A 19,733-nucleotide genomic window follows, 5' to 3' on the forward strand; every position below is an offset into this window, starting at 1 on the left:
GCCTGAGGATGTTATGACAAGACAGTTACTTTTCTTGTTTCTTTCTCAAACACTACCCAGTTTGTCTGCCAAGGACCCATAAAACTGTATTAATCATCATTCACTTTTTAACTTGTAAAGTTGCATCCCACATTCATCTTCCATGAGTTTTTTTTCTGGAATCAGTGAGGAATAAAAAGGTTTATTGCTGTTTGTTCTGAGGTCTTCTCTGCTTACATTGACCCAGTTGGTTCATGTTTGTACTCCTATAGGCAATACATGCATGGAGGGTACAGAATTTTCTCTCCTCTGTGTTTGCAGGATGCTATCACAAACTTCGCCTCAAAGGCCTGGCTAGATGAAGTTTTCCCCCATCTTTTCCTACTTCCTGTGGCATTTTTGAGGGTTTTATGATCTGTTGTTAGTCTGTTATTCTGCCATTTTTGCACTGATGAATTCAGATCAGGGTACACAGATCCAGCTAGAGTCTTACAAACAGGACATAGAGAAGCCTGTCTTTCCATCATCTCTGGCTTTTATCACAGATTTAGCCACAGATATTCCCAGATTTAAGTCCACGCAGGTTCTTTCCAGAGCTGTACACAGAATTATACCCTCTCTCTGCCCACTAGAGTGGGATGGGTCAGCAAACATTGCTGAAACTTGTTTAAAATGTCCTTTTCACCTGGGGTATCTGATTCTGGGAGGTGTTATTATCTATCACGGAGAGGCTGGAAGGAGCAGGATGCCACATTACAGCGTGTACTGCCGCAACCCCTCGGGCTGATAATTGCTGATGGACAGACTCAGGCCAGGATCCACTTTCAGATCTTGATGCAATGGGTGAGAATGAGGAAGGTAATGGCCTTACTTTTTGTGTCCCAGAAGAGTCGGGAATGTGAACAACGGAAACTTTATGGAACCAGCTTCAGGCATTTATCTGTTGGATCAAAATCCAGGCATCAGGAGAAGAAATGGAGTGTGTACTTCCCACTTATTCTGCATATTGCCTTTGCTGCAGCCTAAGTCCTTCTCAGTGAATGTGAAAAAATGTCTGTGTGAGATAGGCATGTGCACACATTACAGGGATGCTGCTCCTCCAAATGGTTCCTGTAGTGCTGGCCCGGTTTGAGGTCAGCCACAGAAGCAGCCTGGAAAATCGAATGTCAGAGCAGATTTATCCAGTGAGCGGGACTGTTAATAAATTTCCCTCTCCTGGTCCAAGTCCAGAGATGGGACAGAGCTGATAGCCAGATGGGGAGGTCGAGGGAGCAGACTGCTGTCCTTGAATGATTGCCAGTTCTGCCATTGGCCTCCTTCCTGTGCCCTCTGCTGCAGAGGAGACCCTGAGCCCTGGAGAGTGGTTTCTGGGAGCCCACAACACCTGAGGCTGTCAGAAGTGACTGTGCTCTTCCTAATGCAGGGAAAGACGAGGGCTGCGTCTGCTTCAGCAGCAAGGCTGGTGAGCTGCTGCTTCTCTGGAAACATGGTGGCAATGTAGAGAGAAGACATGAGGTTTCCAGTGGGGGAGCGAGTCCTCCATAGCTCGAGTCCATGCCCTTCTCTGAGACGGGTGGTATCATCCAGGCCTGAAGAAACGGGACTGCCAAATCCTCTGCTGTCTCCATAGGTGGTTAGCAGTTTGGGGAATAAGGTGTAGGGAGATGATTCTCTGTAACCAGCAATCCACTGAAGATACATTCATGAAAAGCTATGACAGTTACTGATATGACAAATAAAGCATTTTTTTTCATAATTAATTAATAGAGGAGGAGTTGGACACAGGCACTTATGAAATTCACACGTTTTAAATGCATGCAGGTAATGGTGTGAAGGATGGAGGGGGAAGACAGGACTTTCAGATGGCAGAAATGATGGCTATTTGGCAGCTGCCTTTTTGGAGCCGGTCACTATTCTGAAAGACCTCAGCCATTTCATCTGATGGACCGCCTGAACCTATCCTAATTTTTCTATCCTTCACCCATGATTGATTTGATCTACCTTGATTCGTCTGAAGATGATGATGACAATGATGAAGAGGTAACCATCCAGAGAGTGACAGCAAAAATGCTTACAGTAAAAAATGTTCTTGCCTCTCCTTTTTCTGTGCTATATATACTGATCCTGTGTTTTTAAATTGTATGCATTTCTTAAGTTCCTGTATGCACCCCCCACCCCCCTTGTTACTTAATTCTTATGGGAGAAATTGCTTCGATATCTGTTGACCTCAGCTGCTTCATCTACGAGACTGAACGTTTGCCATAAATCTTTTAGTTTGAGCATCCTTTCAGCCTCTTTCTGAATGGTTACATTTTCATTGTCGTCATCTTCCTCAGAAGAATGAAGATCAATCAAGGGTGAAGGATGGAAAAATGGGGTAATGATGACAGTTAGCGGAGCAGGATATTAAACGATTGGCAGCAGAACTCCGAGGCAGCAGATAGAGAAGTGATGGAGAACTGGGTGTTGCTCTATGCGGAGTTCTTCCTCCTTGGTCCAAATTCCCTACTAGGCCTGAAGGAGAGGCTTCTGGTTTGTATGGGGAAGCTTGTCCTCTTTCCACTCTGTAGATAAGTGGAGAACCACTGTATTAACTCTTCCTGGTCTAGCTTTGCCCCATGCATCCCTTTTGCTTACTAGTACAAAGAACTCAAAGTAAACGTATTAAGAAGTGCTGGTTGATATTTGATTATCTTAATTATCTTGGATTACCCTCCTTCCCCTACCAGGCTCTTTCTGGCTTGGATCTCTCCCCTTTCCAGCTCTGATCCCACCACCCCATCATTAAAGCAGGTCTGATTTTTTAATCAACGTATCTGCTTTTGGCTATGCTGTGTCTTGCTTTGCCTGCCTGTTTGGAAAGCAGCTGTGGAGGGATCATCTAGTGCTGATTTTTTTAACGTATCTGCTTTTGGCTATGCTGTGTCTTGCTTTGCCTGCCTGTTTGGAAAGCAGCTGTGGAGGGATCATCTAGTGCTCCCAATTTAGCTTTCAAACTGAAAACAGAAGGTGAGGTAATGCTGTAGCCCAGCTGTGAGCAAAAGGCTCTGACCACCTGTGGCCCTGACAATCATTGCATTTCTAAAGTAGGGACTCTTCTCCATTTTGGCAGGATTGCAGTTCTCGGAGGCACTTTCTCCTGCAGCCTCCCTGCTCTTAGCTTTCCGTTCTGTTATTAAAAGGGTCTAAACATATGGAGGCGATTGAATTGCTCAGGCAGCTGGTGATGGAATAGGAGCCTGTTGCTATTGGATTGCTGCTTGGAGTCAGCAGTCACCTCTGCCTGGTAGCTCCTCTGGTTGTAGGTGAGATCCTCCATAGGAAACTAGGGGCAACTCAGTCAACTCCTTGTAGGTGGCAGCTGCATACTCTGGACATGAGCCCTAGCAGTGGCACTAATCGGATGCTGTCTGGAGTCCAAAGATTTATCACTATATTTGCTATGGGGAACGTGCAGGCTGGTGTCTGTTTTCTTTCCCGGGGTAGCCTTGTTGTGGCACGCAGCAGCTCAAACACGGGAGGTGTCTCCTGTCCAAGAGCAGGACATGCTGCCCAAGTTTCAGATGCGTGTTATGACTCAGCTTACTGATGAACTCATTAAACAAGGCACTGAGAGTTCACGGAGAGGTTCATGTAGAGGGGTGGTACTGGCCACTTCTGTGCAGGTGTTGCACAAGCATTTACTTTGGTCTGCATTCATCCCACCTAGCAGAGATGTGAGGGCTGGGATCACCCTAGGCTCCCTGTGCAGGCACAGGATGGAGGGAGGTAATGCCAGCTAGGGATTCCTACCATCCGAATCGTCCTCTGGAGATGTCCCTCTCACTCCATGGCTTTGGAGGGAAGTGGCGTTCCTAACTTGGGTGCCTCAGTGAAGAGCCTGAAGTTAGATGGGATAAATTTGGGCTTTAAAGTCCTGTTCCAGCTAGCTCCAGGTTTGCTGTCAAACCTGGGGAGATGATCAGTCCTTTCTCAGTTGTTCCAAATCCTTCTCAGGAATGTGGAGGGCCTATCCTCGGACAATGAACACCACAGATTGGCTGTTTTCTCTCTATTTTCCCTTCTTTACACTGTGGATGGAAGCATAGGGAATGCATTCTGCTGTGATGGGCCAAGCAGCTCTGTTTCTCCTCGCAAGGTTGAAAATGGTACCTGTTGATTTCTGCCCCATTATAGGCCCCTGTGCTATACTTGTCTCTGCCAGGCACGTGAGGAGGGTCAGAGCTGTAGATTCAGGTTTTGCTTTTATTTTCTCCTTTCCCAAACTTTTTGCATGTGATTCCTCTGGTATTTAAAACTCTAGGACAGTGTTTCTGCCCAGAGAAAACAAAATCTAAATAGGAACTAAAGCTGTGCTTCTGCCACCTGAAGAACAGAGGAAGGAGAGAAAGGGGAATTGTAAGGATACATATACATGCACACATGCACATATAAAACGTCAACATCGTCTTGTCAAGGACTTTGGGAGAGGAGAAAAGGACTAAGAATTCTCTCCTAGTATTTGTTGAGGTTGGGGGCTACTGGGGATAGGACAGAGTTGATTACTAGGACACAAAAACACCTATGGGGAGGACCTGCAGTAGGCTTAAACTGCAGCAAGGGAATTGGGTTAGGTGGTAAGAAAAACTGGTGATAAACTCTGAAGTAAGAGGAAAGATGTGGATTCTCTGTTTTGGAAGAAGAATCTCATTTGGTTCTTTTTTGTGGGTTGATTTTTTTTTTTCTTTTCCTTAGTTTGCACTGGCAATGGGTTGCTTTATTCCCAGAACTACCCAGCTGAGTAGCTCACCTATGAATTATTGAGTAGTAAGATTACTGGTTCCTCTGCCAAAAGTTAATGCACATAGGATGCTTTTGGGGAAAGAGTATCATTGGCTGACTGTTAGTGAATGTTTGTATCTAAACTATTTATACGCTATTGGGAGCGGCATGTCACTGCCAGCCCAATTTGTTAAACAGAAGCATGTAATAACAGATGCATGGGTATGAGCTGACATCTTGTTATCTTCTAGAAGACAGAGGCAGAACCTGAGTGGAGAGTTGGTGGTCTGACAATGTTACACAGGGGAGGGGTCCCCTCTCGTGGGTATGTGGGTGGGCAGGAGAATCCCAGATTCACCCGAGCTATCATCCTGCTTCACCATGCTATAACTAGCAAAATTGGCTGTGAGTTAGAGACAAAATTTTCATGTTAGTTTGTGGCAAAAAAAAAAAATCTAGATTTGGGTTATGCCATTGGTCTGGCAGTAATTGAAGGTATTAGCTCTGAAATGCCCACTCTCTCACCCTCTTTATTTCTCTTGTGCATAACTTTGCTAATTGGGTGGTATGTGGGTGGGGGGAGGATTATCAGCATGCATTTCACTTACAAATATGTATGTGTCTTCTGCACATACACTATCTTTTCCCACTTATCTTTTTCAATTAGGGTAGCATCCTGTTTTGAAACCAGGCACTTGAAGGTAAGTGAGGCATGGGAATGAGGTGGCTTTACACTGCAGGAGAATACTTGTCTTTGTAGTGTATCGTTAGCACAAATTAATTGGGCGGTGAGTCTGAGTGGAGTTCCAGCATGTCTGGGACAGATCTTTTTTGAGGAGGCGTATCTGTGAGGCAGAAGGTCTGGAAATTCCCACCCAGGATGGACTTTCTTCAAAGCACTCTGTAAAGTGAGCTAGGGGTCTCATGTATATTAATCAGCACAGCTCATCATGCAGAAGAGGAAATCCTTTAGTAAATCCCTCTTTATTAAAACAAGGTGAAGACTGGTTGAGCTAATTGGCTTGGAAAGTTCAGAGAAGAGGAAAGCAGAAAAGCTGGTAGTGAATACATTTCATTTGCTCTTCTTTTAAAAGCAGTCAGCTAGCACAGAACTAAGCCTTCTTGCTCTGAGCCCTGCTTCTCTGGTCCCTGCACCCACTTGTCTAGCAGAAAATGTACTCAAACAAATTTGTTTTGTTTGAAATAACAATACTTGCAACTTGGCTTTCAAGCACTTTGCAAAAAATACACGTTTTATCTCTTTATATGTGGGGAGACTGAAGTGCAAAGGCAAAAGGCATAGAAGATGAAAGAAAGATTCTGGCTTCTAGCTGAAATAGGTTGAGCAAGCCTTCCTCCATCTCCCCTCTTCTAACTACTCAATTATATCATCTGTCAGAAACAAGCAGATGAGACTGGGCTTGTAAATGTTAGCTGGATATTTGTCTCCACATGGAAAACTGCTGGTGCCTAATGTGCATTCTTAGGGTGTGGAGTGCGTGTGCTGTTGCAGGGAGCAGAATTGCTCAGCTGTGATTTCCCAGCCTTGTGACAATAAAAGAGCTTCCCGCTTGCTCAGGTAGAGAGCTCTGGTCTCTCCTGGAGCTAAAACCATGGAGTTTTCTACCTGCTGTAAAAGCAGGGGTGCAATATCTTTGATGCTTGTGACATCTTTATTACCAGGGGCTGGATAAGGAAGGCACCCTTTGCTGGGATCACTTTGGTTGTCTAGAGAAGATTAGGGAAGACTGCATCTAGCATGACTGCAGAAGGGTACCTATCAGAATTTAAATGGATGCTGGATGGGGTCATATAGGTCTCATAAGGCCCTAATAGCAGCCTGTGCTGATTTGCTTTCCAGAGGGAGAAATTACTGCCTGGTGTCATTAGCCACTTTGGATAACGAAACACAGCTAATAATAATTGTAACTAACCACGAAGTGCAGTCTTTCATACCAGGTTATCTGTGTGTTCTTTGCAATATTAATCCAGCAAGTGAGCGGTCAGTTAGCTCTCACACGTGGGATAAGGTGAGGACTACAAGCAGGAGTCCCACTGGCACTGTGATTGCATGGCTAAGCTTGGAGGGAGTCATTCAGCAGAGTGGGATGAGAGCTGCTGAAAATAAAGCTGCTTTCTAATCTAGCAAGGCTTGCTATTTTCATCACTTGTGTTACATGTTGCACTTTCTAGATTTAAATAAAAATGTAAATGATGACTGACTCTGGAGGGTAGAATAGAGGGTGTTTTTCACCAGGGAGGAAGCCTGGGCTAAGGACTGAAGTATGGGTCAGGATACAGGACTCCTGCGCTGCTTCTGTCTGATGCTGCTGGTTTGTGTGACCTCGGGCAGGCCGTCTTTCTGCTTGTGCCTTTCTTTTTCTGCCTGGACATTGCTGCGCCATGGTGCTCTTTGCAGCAGAGGAAGTGTTGCGGGAAGTAAATCCCTGTAGAAAAATGAGAGTGCGGCAGCCTATGGTAGCTGCATAGACCAGCGGTACAATGCGGGCAGCTGACCACCTACAGAGATGGCTGTTGTCAGCCACTGGTCAGGGTGGCTACAGGGGGGAAAGAGCCGCCTGTGAGTCAGAAAGCAGGTTATGAGCGAGCTCCTCAGCTCTGACAGCCCTTTCAAAATGAGCCAGCATTTGGGAATTGACCAGGATATGCTATTCACAGTCCTCGAGCTACGGTGGGAAAGCAGACTTTGCATGTGTCTTGCATAGTAGTGTTGCACTGTGGTGTCTAGGATTTCTGACCTTCTCAGTTCTTGCCTGAGCTCTTAATGCAAGGTCTGTTCACTCAGTGTTCCCCTGTTCTACAGATGCTGGTTTGTGTTTAAGCTTGTCACTGATTTCTGTGCCTCAGTCCACTCCAATATGAGCCTTTCTTTGCCTTTCTTCCATATCAGATTGAGCAGCCTTATGACAACATCCCCATTTTTTAAAGTGAAAAAAAAATATTTTTCACTGAAAATTTTTTTCTGTATTTACTGCACAAGTGAAAAACTTGCCATAGTGCATCACTGCCATCCTGGGATGCTCTGACTTCATCGTTGGTGAAAGAAGCATCTCTGCCTTCTGCAGGCATTTGAATTTGATGGGAACCTGCAGCAATCAGACAGCATTGCAGGAATCGCTGAGTACCCCTTCTTGAGCTGTGCCCAAGCAGGACAGCACAGTAACAGTGCAAGGAGACTGTGGTCTCTTCTGCAAGCTCTTTGGCTCTTGTAAGGAAGTACAATCCTCCCTTCCTCAAGGCTAAAATAAAAACAGACTTAAAACAAATACTTACAGACTTGACCACAGCTCAACAGCCAGTGCATTTCTCACACATCTAGCAGGATGAGCACTTCAGTCCTGGTTGTTTCCAGTGAAACCAAGAAAATAAGAGGTTATTGGGGCACAAAGCAACACCCCTTGACGTTTCTCTGTTGTGCTTCCCTTGCTCTTGCCCTTCATCATCGTGAACACCGTGCTAGCTTAGCAACCCTTCAGTGCAGAGCATCTGCTGTGGCTCACAGCAAGGGGGCTGCCTACAGCCCGGCTTTGCTTTAGGGTGCCTGGCACACTGGAGTAGGTTGCCTTGTTTGGCTGATTTGATTTGCTCCTAACGAGCAGGTGAGTGATTATGTTTTCTCCTGTTGCATAATAATTCTGCTGCAAAGGCAGGCTGCCCTGCCTTGTGTTTCACAGCAGCTGCATCTTAACAAGGTTGCTGGAGGAGCCTCACTCCTTCAGCGTTGCCTAGAGCGGTAATGTGCTGCCCTTTTCACCCCTTTCGTCACTCATCCTGCCAGCTAGCTCTTCTAGAGTAAGCTGTGTGCTGAGACAAAACAGTAATCGTCTATATTTGTTTGCTGTGTTTCTTACCAGGGGATCCTGAAGCCCTGTATATGCAAAGAGGTTTTTTACCTCCTTCTTGAAGCGTAGCAACCTCCTGCCTGCAACGTGGCTGCTGCTTAAAAGAGCACTTCAGCTGCATGCACTTGAGTTCAGGGGAGATACAGAGAGGCATTTGAGGAGCCTCTGGACAAGGACCCGCCTTTGGAACTGGGCTAAAAACTGGGGTTGATACCCAAGCTCCCCAAAGAGCACCATGGCAGCTTAGTGACCCCGAATAGCCAGATACTGCTCCCTTATAGCCAGCAGGGATGCTGCTTCCTTGTGGGTATTAGAGGCACCTGGAAAATCATTATCGTTTCCTGCAGCTCCCTAAAGTTGTCTGCGCAGGAGTCATGTTGGAGGTCTCTGCTCTGAGACAGTCACCATCTCGAGTGTACCGGAGCTGTTCAGCTCCCAGTTCTGGGCAGTAGAAGCACTGGCTCACTTAAACAAGCTTTCTTTTGCGTTTAAGCCAGGGAAGAGAGAAGGCTGTGTTATCTGCTAGGATTTGCAGTCTGAATCCCTGCCTTGGTGGCGGTCTCCCTTTTGTGTATAACCTACTTGAACAAGCGTGGGCTCCCCAGAAGGTGTTGAAGACCAGAGCTGACGTCTGGCTCTGTAATTGCTGTTGACCTTTCTTTGATTGCATATTCATTGGCAGCCTTCAGCAAGAGCTGCCCCTTGCCATAGTACTGCATGCATCCTTTGCAGTGATAGGACGACCTGCTTCAGCGCTCTCTCCAGAAAACCCAGGGGCTCCAGGACTACCTGCAGATTTAATGCTTGTTGGGTGTTTCCTAGTACCAGAGACAGAAGGAGAAAATGTAATCAATTTTTCCTGTATAGGCACTTTCAGACATTCCCTTCACAAGGTGATAACATAGGCCCAGAGCCTGTCCCAGTGCGAATCAAGTAAATCCCATTTCCCAGCTGAAGAAGATTAAATATCTTCTACATCCTTGGCTGCCCTGCTGTTCATGTGACCTAAGGAAGCATCTGGATTGTCCTGGCCCTGCTCCTCTGTGACCCTTTTCCAGCCCCAGATGCTCCCTCAGTGAGGCTCAGGCGGGCATTTTCCTTGCAGAGTGTGTCCTTGCAGGGGGCACTTTGTCCTCTTTCAGACCTTTTCTCTTCCTCTGTTCCAGCTCCGTACACAGGTGCTGCTTGATGCAGTGAGGGAAGCTGCTCTCCCACCCCTCTCTCTCCTCCTCATGAGATAGATTGCTTTGAATACATCTGGAGCTGCTGTGCCATTTTTTTTTTTAAAGTCTTCCTTTCTCTTTTCTCTCCCCTTTTTCTCTTATTTTTTTTCCCTACATCACCAGCTGGCCTTGATTATAATGTGAGACCCCACCGGCTTCAATTAAGGAGCAGATGTGACCCAAGAAATGGGATAGCAGCTAGGGATGGAGATGACACATTCGTGGCACTAGGTCTAATCAAACAACTTCTCACATTATTCTCACTGTGAGGTGGGAGACGTGTGAACCAAAGGCAAGTCAGCGCTTGGGGCACCCGCAGACACATCACTGGCAAAGCCATCTGTAATGAGCTGACCATGCCACTCAGCACGGCAGCATGAGCTCAGTCAAGGGCTGCTTTTAATCCACTTAAGTCCAGCAAAGGGCCCAGAGGCTGAGAGTTGAGAACAGGTACCTAGAAAGCAATCAGCCACTGTCAAACAAGGGCTGCCCAGTGGAGGGGATGCTTGTACGCTGCATACCCACAGATGCATCCGTGTCCCTGGGAGAGGGGATGCTATGCATGCAGACCATTGGGGTGGCTGTGGTGAAGATGGAGATGTCGCTAGTGTTACAGAGCTGTAGGTGGGTCTTGCTGGGGTCAGGCTACGGGAGGGGAGAGACTGGTGCGCTGGAACCCTCCAGGCACGGCTGTGTTCAGGACAGCAGGGATGCTGTGTGACCTGTGGCTCCTGGTGGAGCTGTGTCTGTGGTGCTGCAGATGCTGTGTCTTGCAGGTTTTGGGGCCTGGCTGTGCTTGGCAGCTCTGCAGACCTTTAGAGGAGGCAGGTGCTTTGTAGATCTGTAGTGCATAGAAGTTGTCTGTGGAAGAGCAGGTGCTTTGAACCTGGAGGAGGTGAGTTGTGATTGTGCTGGAGCTGCTATAAATCTGTTCTCCCTCATTTACATTTGGGCTAACAGCTGTTTTGTGTTCAGGAAGCCTTTCTCATTTTAGAGGGAGAGCTTCTGGTTATTCCCATGCTGTAGTGTTTTAATTAAGAGTTCATTGCAAGTGAAACACGTCCGTTAGATGGCTGTGGAGATTGAAGTCCTCTGCCATTGCATTAAATAAGGGGTAACCCAAGCAATACCAGTCTGGACTTTCTTCTTGCTCTGCCTCAACCATGCCCAAACTGTGAGGTTCCTGTAAATCTTTACAAGTGCTAAAGAACAAGATTTGGTAGCCTCCCTTTGCTAAGAGGTGGCCACACATCACCATTCTCACGCTACTGGCAGAGAAGCTGATATGGAGAGAAATGACTCGCCTGCCAACGTCGGGGAATTGTTGCCAGAGATAAAAATAGGACCCAGAGTCCCTGTAGCCAGTCCCTGATGTGTTGTATTGATGTATTTGGGAGAGGCCCTCTAACAGCCCTTCAGGTCTGTGCTCTGTGGGGACAGCCAGTGCGTATCCCTCCATCTGAACATGGTGTCCCTGACAACCCTGTCGGACGTTGACCAGAACATGGATGTAACTTGCTTGGGAGCTTACCTGCCTGCTCAGGGAGTGCAGTTTATGCTGAGTATGAGGACTATGGGTATTCTCATTAGGATCTGAGGACTGAATCCAAGCTGTGGCGCTCAGCTGCTGGAGTTGCACTTCTCACATGAAAGAGCAGGACTTGGTAGCTCCTCCAAGCAGCGTCTCACTGTGGGATAAGTACTTTCTAAAGGCCACCCCTACGTAATAAATGGGAGGGAGGTGGGAGCTGGTCCCAGCCCAGTCAGAAGGGGATGTCAGACAACTATTGTTGCTTTTGGTTTGATGAAGCCTGGTTCCCACTAGAAAATAAATATCCTCTTGGAAATCATAGGTGCCTGTCTCCTCAGAGGTACCGCCGGGGTGACCGTGCTGAGCGAGATGGCTGTTCCCTGACAGTGTCCCTGTCTGTCACTCTGTTTGGTCTCCAGTCCCCCCCGTGGTGGAGCCAGCCTTCCAGGACGTGCGCCAGGGCATGGGGCGCAGCGTCACCCTGCGCTGCACCATGCTGAAGGGCAGCCCCATGAAGGTGGCCACCTCCGTCTGGCGCTTCAACGGCACCCTTCTGGCACAGCCCCTGGCAGAGCAGCAGGACTACTCAGAGCTGAAGGTGGACAGCGTCAGCCGGGAGACCAGCGGTAGCTACGAGTGCAGCATTTCCAACGACGTGGGGGTCTCCACCTGCCTCTTCCAGGTGTCTGGTAAGTCACAGAGTGCACATCAGAGCAAGCTGTTGGATGGGGTCATGGAGATGGGAAGCTTGCTCCCCATAAACTGGTGCCAGTACAGGCAACCTCTACTACCTCCTCTGCGCGGTGCTGTGTTTAGAAGGGATGACTTTCCATAAGCCAACAGGGAGATCTGCCTCCATCATTCAGGCAGTCTTTCAAGCCTGGGATGGACCTGGGGCAGTTAGTGGCAGCCACTGGTACATTTTAGCAGTGTTTGGCCACTTGCCTGTGGCCACAGGACTTAAACTCGAGGCTGCCATCAGCTTTCAAGCTTGGACAACCTGTATTGTAGATAAGTACTGATCAGGGGGGAGTGAAAGGCTCTCTGCATCTCCCCAGCAGGCTCTGAAACCATCTGATTTACTCTTTAAAAACAAACAAACAAACAAAAACTGTATTATGTATTCCGGTACCTTCCCTGTGTCCCCTGGCTGTCTTTGTGTCACGATGCTTGCTAGGACAAATGTGAGCTGGGAATGGATACTAGTACTCAGTGGATTTGCTGCTCACAGTTTTCTGTGAATCCAGCAGGCACCATAACGGGACTCCTCTCCAGCACCTGCAACTGCAAAGAGGGATGGCAGAATTATAGCATCTAAAACCACACATCTGACCTAGCCTCTCCAGCTGATCATTAAATCTGCTTTTCCCATGACCCCAGCATTGACTTGGGCACCAGTTTCTAGACAAGCTTTCCAATGAAGTTGCCTTAATAAGCAGTAAATTCAGTCAAAATACTGGGTTTTCAGTCCAGGGCCAATTTATAGTACTTTTCAAGTCAGGGCTGAACAAATGAGAATAAATAATATCCAAAGAGGCCTGATTTTGAAGCAGAACTTTCCCAGGGTCTGGAAAAGCTCAGGTATGCTGTAACTCTGAGATGCTCTCAGAAATGGGGAAGCCCAAACCACTTTTACTGTTTGAGCCCCTTTTCAGGACTTTGCTCTCACCCCTTGAGATCTCCTAGAATTTGTCTGGCAGTGGATTTTGCTTGAGAGCTTTGGCCCTCTCTACCCTTTCTTCGTATGCTTGCAACTCTCATGTCACTAACTAAGTGATGGCAAACCATATCCTGCTATGAGCCACAGCAAACTGTGTCCCTAGCAAGCTTGGGAATGCTCCCAGGATCTGAATTTCTTGCTGGAAGTAGTAACAAAGACATAATGCCACCTGGTGTACTGTGCTGTGCCCCACAAGATCAGATCCCCTCAGCAGAAAGCAGTGTTCATCCCTAGAGAGCACTCATCAGGAAAGCAACAAGCATTTATTTTCCTGCATCCCTTCTCTGTTTCCAAGGCACTGATATCCGATGGTGGCTTTTCAGCTCCAGACATTTCTGCCTGTGTCCTGGACAGCTACAAATCAATTAGGCCTTCTGAGCCTGTAGAGCAACCTGAAAAATAATCCAGTGGCTAGACTGCTGCGCTTGGGCTCAGGACCACTGGAGTTTTAATTCCCATCAGCCACAGCCTTCCCGAGTGAGTGGGCGTATGGCATAGTCTCTTTTTGTTTCTGTTTCTTCTCTGTGAAAGAAGGACCATAAACCTTCCTATCTGACAGGGAGGCAGTGACTCTTTTGTGACTGTGAGGTGTTCAGATGTACTGGAAACAAAGTGCATAAACCTGCCCAGGATGGGATTAGTTTCTTCTATGGATGGGAGATCAGCTTTCTGAGATGTTTTGGAAGGGTAGCAAGACATCCAACCCGCTCCCCTTGAGCAAGTTATCAGGGCAGCCCATACTGGTCACCACCTGCACTCCCACTAGCCACAAACACCGAAAAGCCCTGAAAGATGGAGTGAATAACCTTCATCTCTTCCCATCAGCTGTAAGCAAAAGACAAAACTTTCCAGCAATGGTAAAAGTTTCCAGAAAGCAAGTTCCAAAAGTATCTTGATGTGCTGGATTTCTATTAGAAGGCTTTTTTTTAGCTTCCGTTTCCATCTTGGAGTCAATTAATAAGGAATGAATATCATGCAAGATTATGATTATCTTCAGTTCTGATTTTATTTCGGAATCCATTATGAAGTTTGACTTCCACAGTCAATACAAGTTGAATAAGGAGCAATTAGTCTCTGAGGTGGTTCTGAACTTCTTGCTTGTGCAAAAATTCAAGTCAATAAAAATAATAAGAAAAAAAGGACTTGGAAATAAACATCAATATTATCCATCTGAGTTCATAAAAAATAAACATTGAATCCTTTTGAGCCTAATTATAACCACACAGAATGGCAGGGCCTATGATTCAAGTGGAAAGGTGCAGCAGACTGTCTGGGGAGATGGTGTTTATGTCTGTTCTGCTCTCCAGCATCCCTTGCTGCCCAGGCATCTTTCTGGTCTGTGCAGGTCCAGATTGGACCTGAACCCAGAAAGGAGAGTTTTGGTTCAGGTCCAGCTCCTGCCTGGCCCAGGACAGGACCTGCCAAAAATTGAGGTGCACACAGTGAAATGAAGGTAACTTCAAACAGGGCAAAACCCATTGTGGGTAAGACCTTGAGTTGCTTCTGGGCCCTGTGCATTAGTCCACCAGCTGCTGGGCTGCGTGGCAGTAGCCTTTGAATCCTGTTTAGTAGTGGTTCAGGACAGCAGCAGCTGGGGAAATGATGGGAAATCCCTCCTTCTCCGAACCATCCAGTTTCTCTCTGGTAGATCATTTCTCCTGTGTTTCCCTTCCTCCTGCTGCCCTCTGTTTTTAAGGGGAGACGTGGGTTTAGAAAAGACATCTCCGCCCCTGCAAAAGCTCCCGCTGTTTTTCCCCAGGCTGAGGTCAGCATCCCCTTTGCTGCCGAGTTGACTGTCATGTTACAAAGAGGCTGGAGCACTGTGTTGCCAAGGCAGGGGAGATGCAGAACGAGCAAGGTCTCCTTTTTAATGCCATGGTCCCTGTGTGATAAATAACACTTTTCCTATGACCTACTGGCCAAATGATCTTTCCTCAGGGTTTGTTAGCAGGAGACTCTGTAAAGCAGCAGATGAAACAGGAGAAATGCCAGTTTAAAGCTGTTACCTCAATCTAAACTACAAAGCAAGAGAGAAAAGATTAGAGCTGGTTCCAGCTAGAGAACTGAAGTTGTTCCCACCTTCTCTGGTGTCAGTCATGCCCCACTGGTGTTGCAGGGCTGCTAACCCTCCCAGTAGTTTAAGTTGTGAAAGCAGGATGGCATGTCAGTGCAACACCAGCTACAATAGTAAAGGTGTCCCTCATGTCAAAGGCAAGTGGATGAGCTAGGCGAGCGGAGCTGTTCCACTCTCACCACATCTCTTTGTAATTTATGTTCCTCTTGATCACACTCTTTTACTTTCCTCCCTCTTTTTTTCTTCCCCCCCCTCCTCCTCCCCTCCCCTCCAGCAAAAGCTTACAGCCCAGAGTTTTACTATGACACTCCCAACCCCACCTTGAGCCAGAAGCAATCCAAGAATTACTCTTACGTCTTGCAGTGGACACAGAAGGAGCCTGATGCTGTGGATCCCATCCTCAAGTACCGCCTGGAAGTCCGGCAGGTAAGGTCTGCTCTTCTGGAGCCTCAGCACGTGCCCTTGAAAAGAGGACCTCTCAGGAGGCAGTTACATCAATGTCTCCTTGCCGATTAAGAGCTGAAGGTGATGAAATTGCCAGACCCTGATGGTCTTGCACCTTCCCCACCGAATGGAAGAGACAGGCCAAGTGCACAGCTCGGCGTTCATTTTTACATCTGGTTTTGGGTACGATCGAGGGCTTTCAAAGCCCTACTGCCTCCCATTGGACTGTTCATGCTCAGTGTTTTGAATGGGGTTTTAATGTGAACAAAACCCCACAGTCATTAGTGGGTATTGTAGATTTTATAGGCCAAAGACTCAAGCGAGTGGAATTCCAACCTCCTTGCTCATATGAAATAAAGGGAATAAGCTGAAGAGCTCTCTAGGCAGGAACTGCAGGAAAAAGTCATCGGCTGTTTGTGTTGCAGAAGGGCTTTCATACTGTCACAGTAATGAAGCTATTTGGACTATATAAACTCTGCAGGGGAAGAGAAGTGGGTTTCAAGGTTTCTGAGTCTGAAGAGAAATGATACCGGGGCGGGGGGGGGGAGGAAGAACTGAGGGAAATCTGGAGAGATCACTGGTTGGAGAAGGTTAGGGAAAAGAGTCTGATGTTTTTAAAGAGCACATTTACCTAGCAGGATTGCCAGGTACTTTCATCCACGCTCAGCAAAGTGCCTGCGTTGAACATTTTTTAAAAATGGGGACACTTAAAATTGGTGGTTCTTGCCATTCAGTGGTAGCTTGGAAGCAAATGCATTTTGCAAGGAAAAGTTTGTTTACTGTAGATAGAAGACAAAATAATTAAAAAGATCCAAGTGTCTCTTTCCTCTAGTTCTGCACAGTAGGCTCCAGTTTTATGTCTCAGTTTGATTGTGAGCTCTCTGGGGTGGGACAGCCTTTGTTTGTTGCTCAAACCGCACGGCGCACGTTGTCAGTGCTTAATAATAATACAGGACACAGGGGAGCCTCTAATAATGAAGGCAGTTTGTCATAGTACCCCTTCCCTCTTAGCCAAGTTTTGCTATTATCAGCACTACAACTCAATGAACTAATTTGTGATTTTTATCCTTCTCCAGTGATGTTGTTTTTTTTCCTTTTGCACAGTGCCTGAAAGTAATCTTGGATCTGTTCCTCATTCAGCTCCTACTGAAAGGGATCAAGAAAAGGGAAAAATCACATTTCTGCTTTAAGTTATGACATGAAGGAAGCTGAGTGCCCGTGCAAATTTACACACACACACACACACACACGTTTTGTTCATACTCCATCGGTTACTGCTGTTAATGTGTCTTTTGCAGCATCACTAGCACCACTACGTAGTTGTGACTATTGAGTGGTATGTTTTAGAGGAGTGTTATACTGTGGCCCTGCTGTAGCCTAGTCTCATGTATGGGCAGGCTCTTAGAAACAGCTACAGGTGCCATCGTAGTGGCCTGGGTCTGCATAAGGGAGGGCAGGGTGAGGAGGAAGCAGGGGAGATTTGTTCCCACTTCTGTCAAGCACAAGCAGGAAACACTCTGGAAAAGGCTTTCATGGTATTGTCTCCTCCTGGCCCTCCTCTGACATAGACACTTGCATTTCATGGTGAGGTCTCCACTTCATGTGCCATACTGAGATCTCACTGAGCATTTTTCATTTCCTTGTCCCAGAGGATCACATCCCCTCTTGTCTCCAACTTGCCGCTTCCCAGTGCTGCCTCTATGCTCCTGTCTTACCTTTCTGGCGTTTGCCCTGCGATGTCTCACTTGGGCTCCAAGCAGCCTTGTGACACCTCCTGACCTTTCACTCCTTCCCTTGTGCCGTCACCCTCTTCCACGTCCCGCAGGCTTTGCTGCTTTGTCACACATTCTTCTCTGTGCTGGGGTGCCTGGGCTAAGCTTCATGTCCTGCTGTTCCATCGTTGGACCACAGAACATGGTGACATTACTGAATATAACTGTGAAAAGCTCAAAAGCTTAAAAGTGTTGCTGACTGGAGAGCTCTTAAGAAAGGGGATTTGTCTGCCTGAATGAGGAGCCGCTGTTTGCCTGTGCGCCCTCCTCACTGGATACACTGGCTTCCAGGCACTAGCTGTGGTGGCACAAAAATCCTCCTAGAGAGCTAGGATTGAAGTGGAATATTCTCCTCAGATAAAATGGGCCTTACACGTGGCCAGTCATGACTGATTTATTGCCAGCATCAAGCTGACAAAAGCTTACCCAGCCAGCCAGCCCACCTTCTCCTCCAGCCCTGGGAGCTCCCCAGCCTCAGTGGTCAGTGGCAGGTGCTCTTCAGCATCTTAAGGATGAACGGGACAGCAGCAGCAGCGTGCAGTCTCAGGGTGGTGAGGGGCTGTCTGGGAGATGTTAACTCTTGCTGAGCTGGAATCCAAAGGGCAGCCAGTTTGGATGCCCACTGGTTGTAAAATGCTTTGCTGGTTTTCATTTTGCTCTCCCCAGTTTGTATGAAGAGCTCTTGGCATATGTAATATGAAGATCCCTAAGTAGCAGGATGCATTGCAAGGCACCTGGGAACCCTTGAATTAAATTTGCTTGCTTCAGCTGCTGAAAATGGGGCTGGGTGAGAGTAAAAGTGCTGCTTATTAATTGGCTGGTGCTGTGGCTCCTCTAACTCTTCCTGTTCAACAGCTTCCGAGGGCTGGTTGGGCATTCCTGGGGGGGAGCCTGGTTGCGAGCAGTCTGGGGGGAATTTGGTTTCCTAAGCGATGCGTGGGGGCTCCCAGCAAGACAGGCAGGTGCATTTCCACAGGAGCTGATTGTTCCCGGCACTGCAGACCAGGCTGAGTGGCACAGCAGACGTACCAGTTCCAGTAGAATAAGAATTAACCTTTGATTAAAACCAAATAAACAGCCTGACAGCTTGGAGCCACTGACTCAGGCAAAGCGCATATGATAGCAACATGGAGCAAGCTTCTTGTAAAGCCTCTGTTGTATGTCTTGGCAAATAGGCTGTTATTTCCCAGAGTGCATCGGTCAGGTGGGCTTAGGCAGTAGCATTGTGTTGAGTGGCAACTCGGAGGGGAAAACATCCCCACTGAGGAACGGCAGGGGCCTCACAGACCTCTGTCCTGACGGCTTGGGAGGTTTTTCCTTTCTTGCTCCAGGGCAACTGATCCAAATGCCGACCACCTTACTTCACCTTAGCCAGTGAACTTCATGAGTTCACAGCCTTGGGTGGTTTGGTTGTGGGCAGATGCCATAAGGCTTTTGGGCTATTTGTTTGGTCAGCTTTTTTTCTTCAATGTATTCTTGTAGCATAGAAAGGCACTGAGGCACTGTACTCCAACTGAAAATGTTTTTCATTGCTTGGGGATTCAAAGCAGCCTCCCCAAGCTAGATCTTTGCTTAAAAAATAAAAAGCCTTTTAAGTTGCTTGTTTCTCTCTGTGTATTTTATCCCCTCCCAGAGCTCTGCTCTAACATTAAAGAGAAATGAAAAGCCATCTAATATTGCAAGCAGGTTGCATCCTGGAGGAAAGATCTGAGTTGGGCTGGTGGTTACGGTTACAGGGGATAGTGGCAGAATTACTGTGCACTTAATGAGCTGGAACCCATCTCTGACCTGAGGCTGCAAGAGAAAGAGGAAGGAGAAGGTATTGGTGCAGGAGGGAAGTTTAATCTTCATTGTGCCCCTCAAGGAGACCTGAGGCTGCCATCTCCTCCATACCTTCTGATACGCAGGCTCAGGCCAGAACGGGGCCAAGCTTAACACATTCCTGCCTTTCCCCTCCTTGGAGCAGGCTCAGCTCTACCTGCCAGACAGACCCCTGAAATTTGCACCAGGCCAAGCCCCGGACCAATTTGCTAAATTAGCTCACTGGGTTGTCACTTCAGATTAATTCCTGTCAGGGAGACTGTCTTTAATGAGACTGACCCTGTGCGATGTCTGAGTAATTGTACGGTCTCTCTTTGTTTGTACTTTCATCCCCTCCATGTTGGATAAACAACCCCTGCTGTCTACAAAACTCATCTGCGCTCCGTAGCTGGCTGCCACTTGCCTCATCAGCCAGCCAGAGCAGCATTAATGAGAGCTGCAGCAGTGGGGAGCCGGGCTCACCGTGTGGGGAGGTGACAGAGAACAGAGCTGTTTGGACAGACGTAGGACAGGGGTGTTAGCAGGAATTTAATGATTGTGATTAG

At 47.4% G+C, this 19,733-nt stretch overlaps 1 protein-coding gene across 1 annotated transcript in view; it reads left to right on the forward strand.

The window, feature by feature from the left end:
- MDGA1 (MAM domain containing glycosylphosphatidylinositol anchor 1) overlaps positions 1–19,733 on the forward strand; it is a 148,318-nt gene that overhangs the window by 83,025 nt on the left and 45,560 nt on the right. The window contains exons 9-10 of the mRNA XM_009283748.1: positions 11,777–12,046; positions 15,426–15,577. Coding sequence (XP_009282023.1) covers positions 11,777–12,046; positions 15,426–15,577 — 422 coding nt within the window. The remainder of the gene's footprint in view (positions 1–11,776; positions 12,047–15,425; positions 15,578–19,733) is intronic.

Source organism: Aptenodytes forsteri, unplaced genomic scaffold (genome assembly GCF_000699145.1).
Source record: "Aptenodytes forsteri isolate BGI_AS27 unplaced genomic scaffold, ASM69914v1 Scaffold309, whole genome shotgun sequence".
In the NCBI taxonomy this organism is placed as follows: domain Eukaryota; kingdom Metazoa; phylum Chordata; class Aves; order Sphenisciformes; family Spheniscidae; genus Aptenodytes; species Aptenodytes forsteri.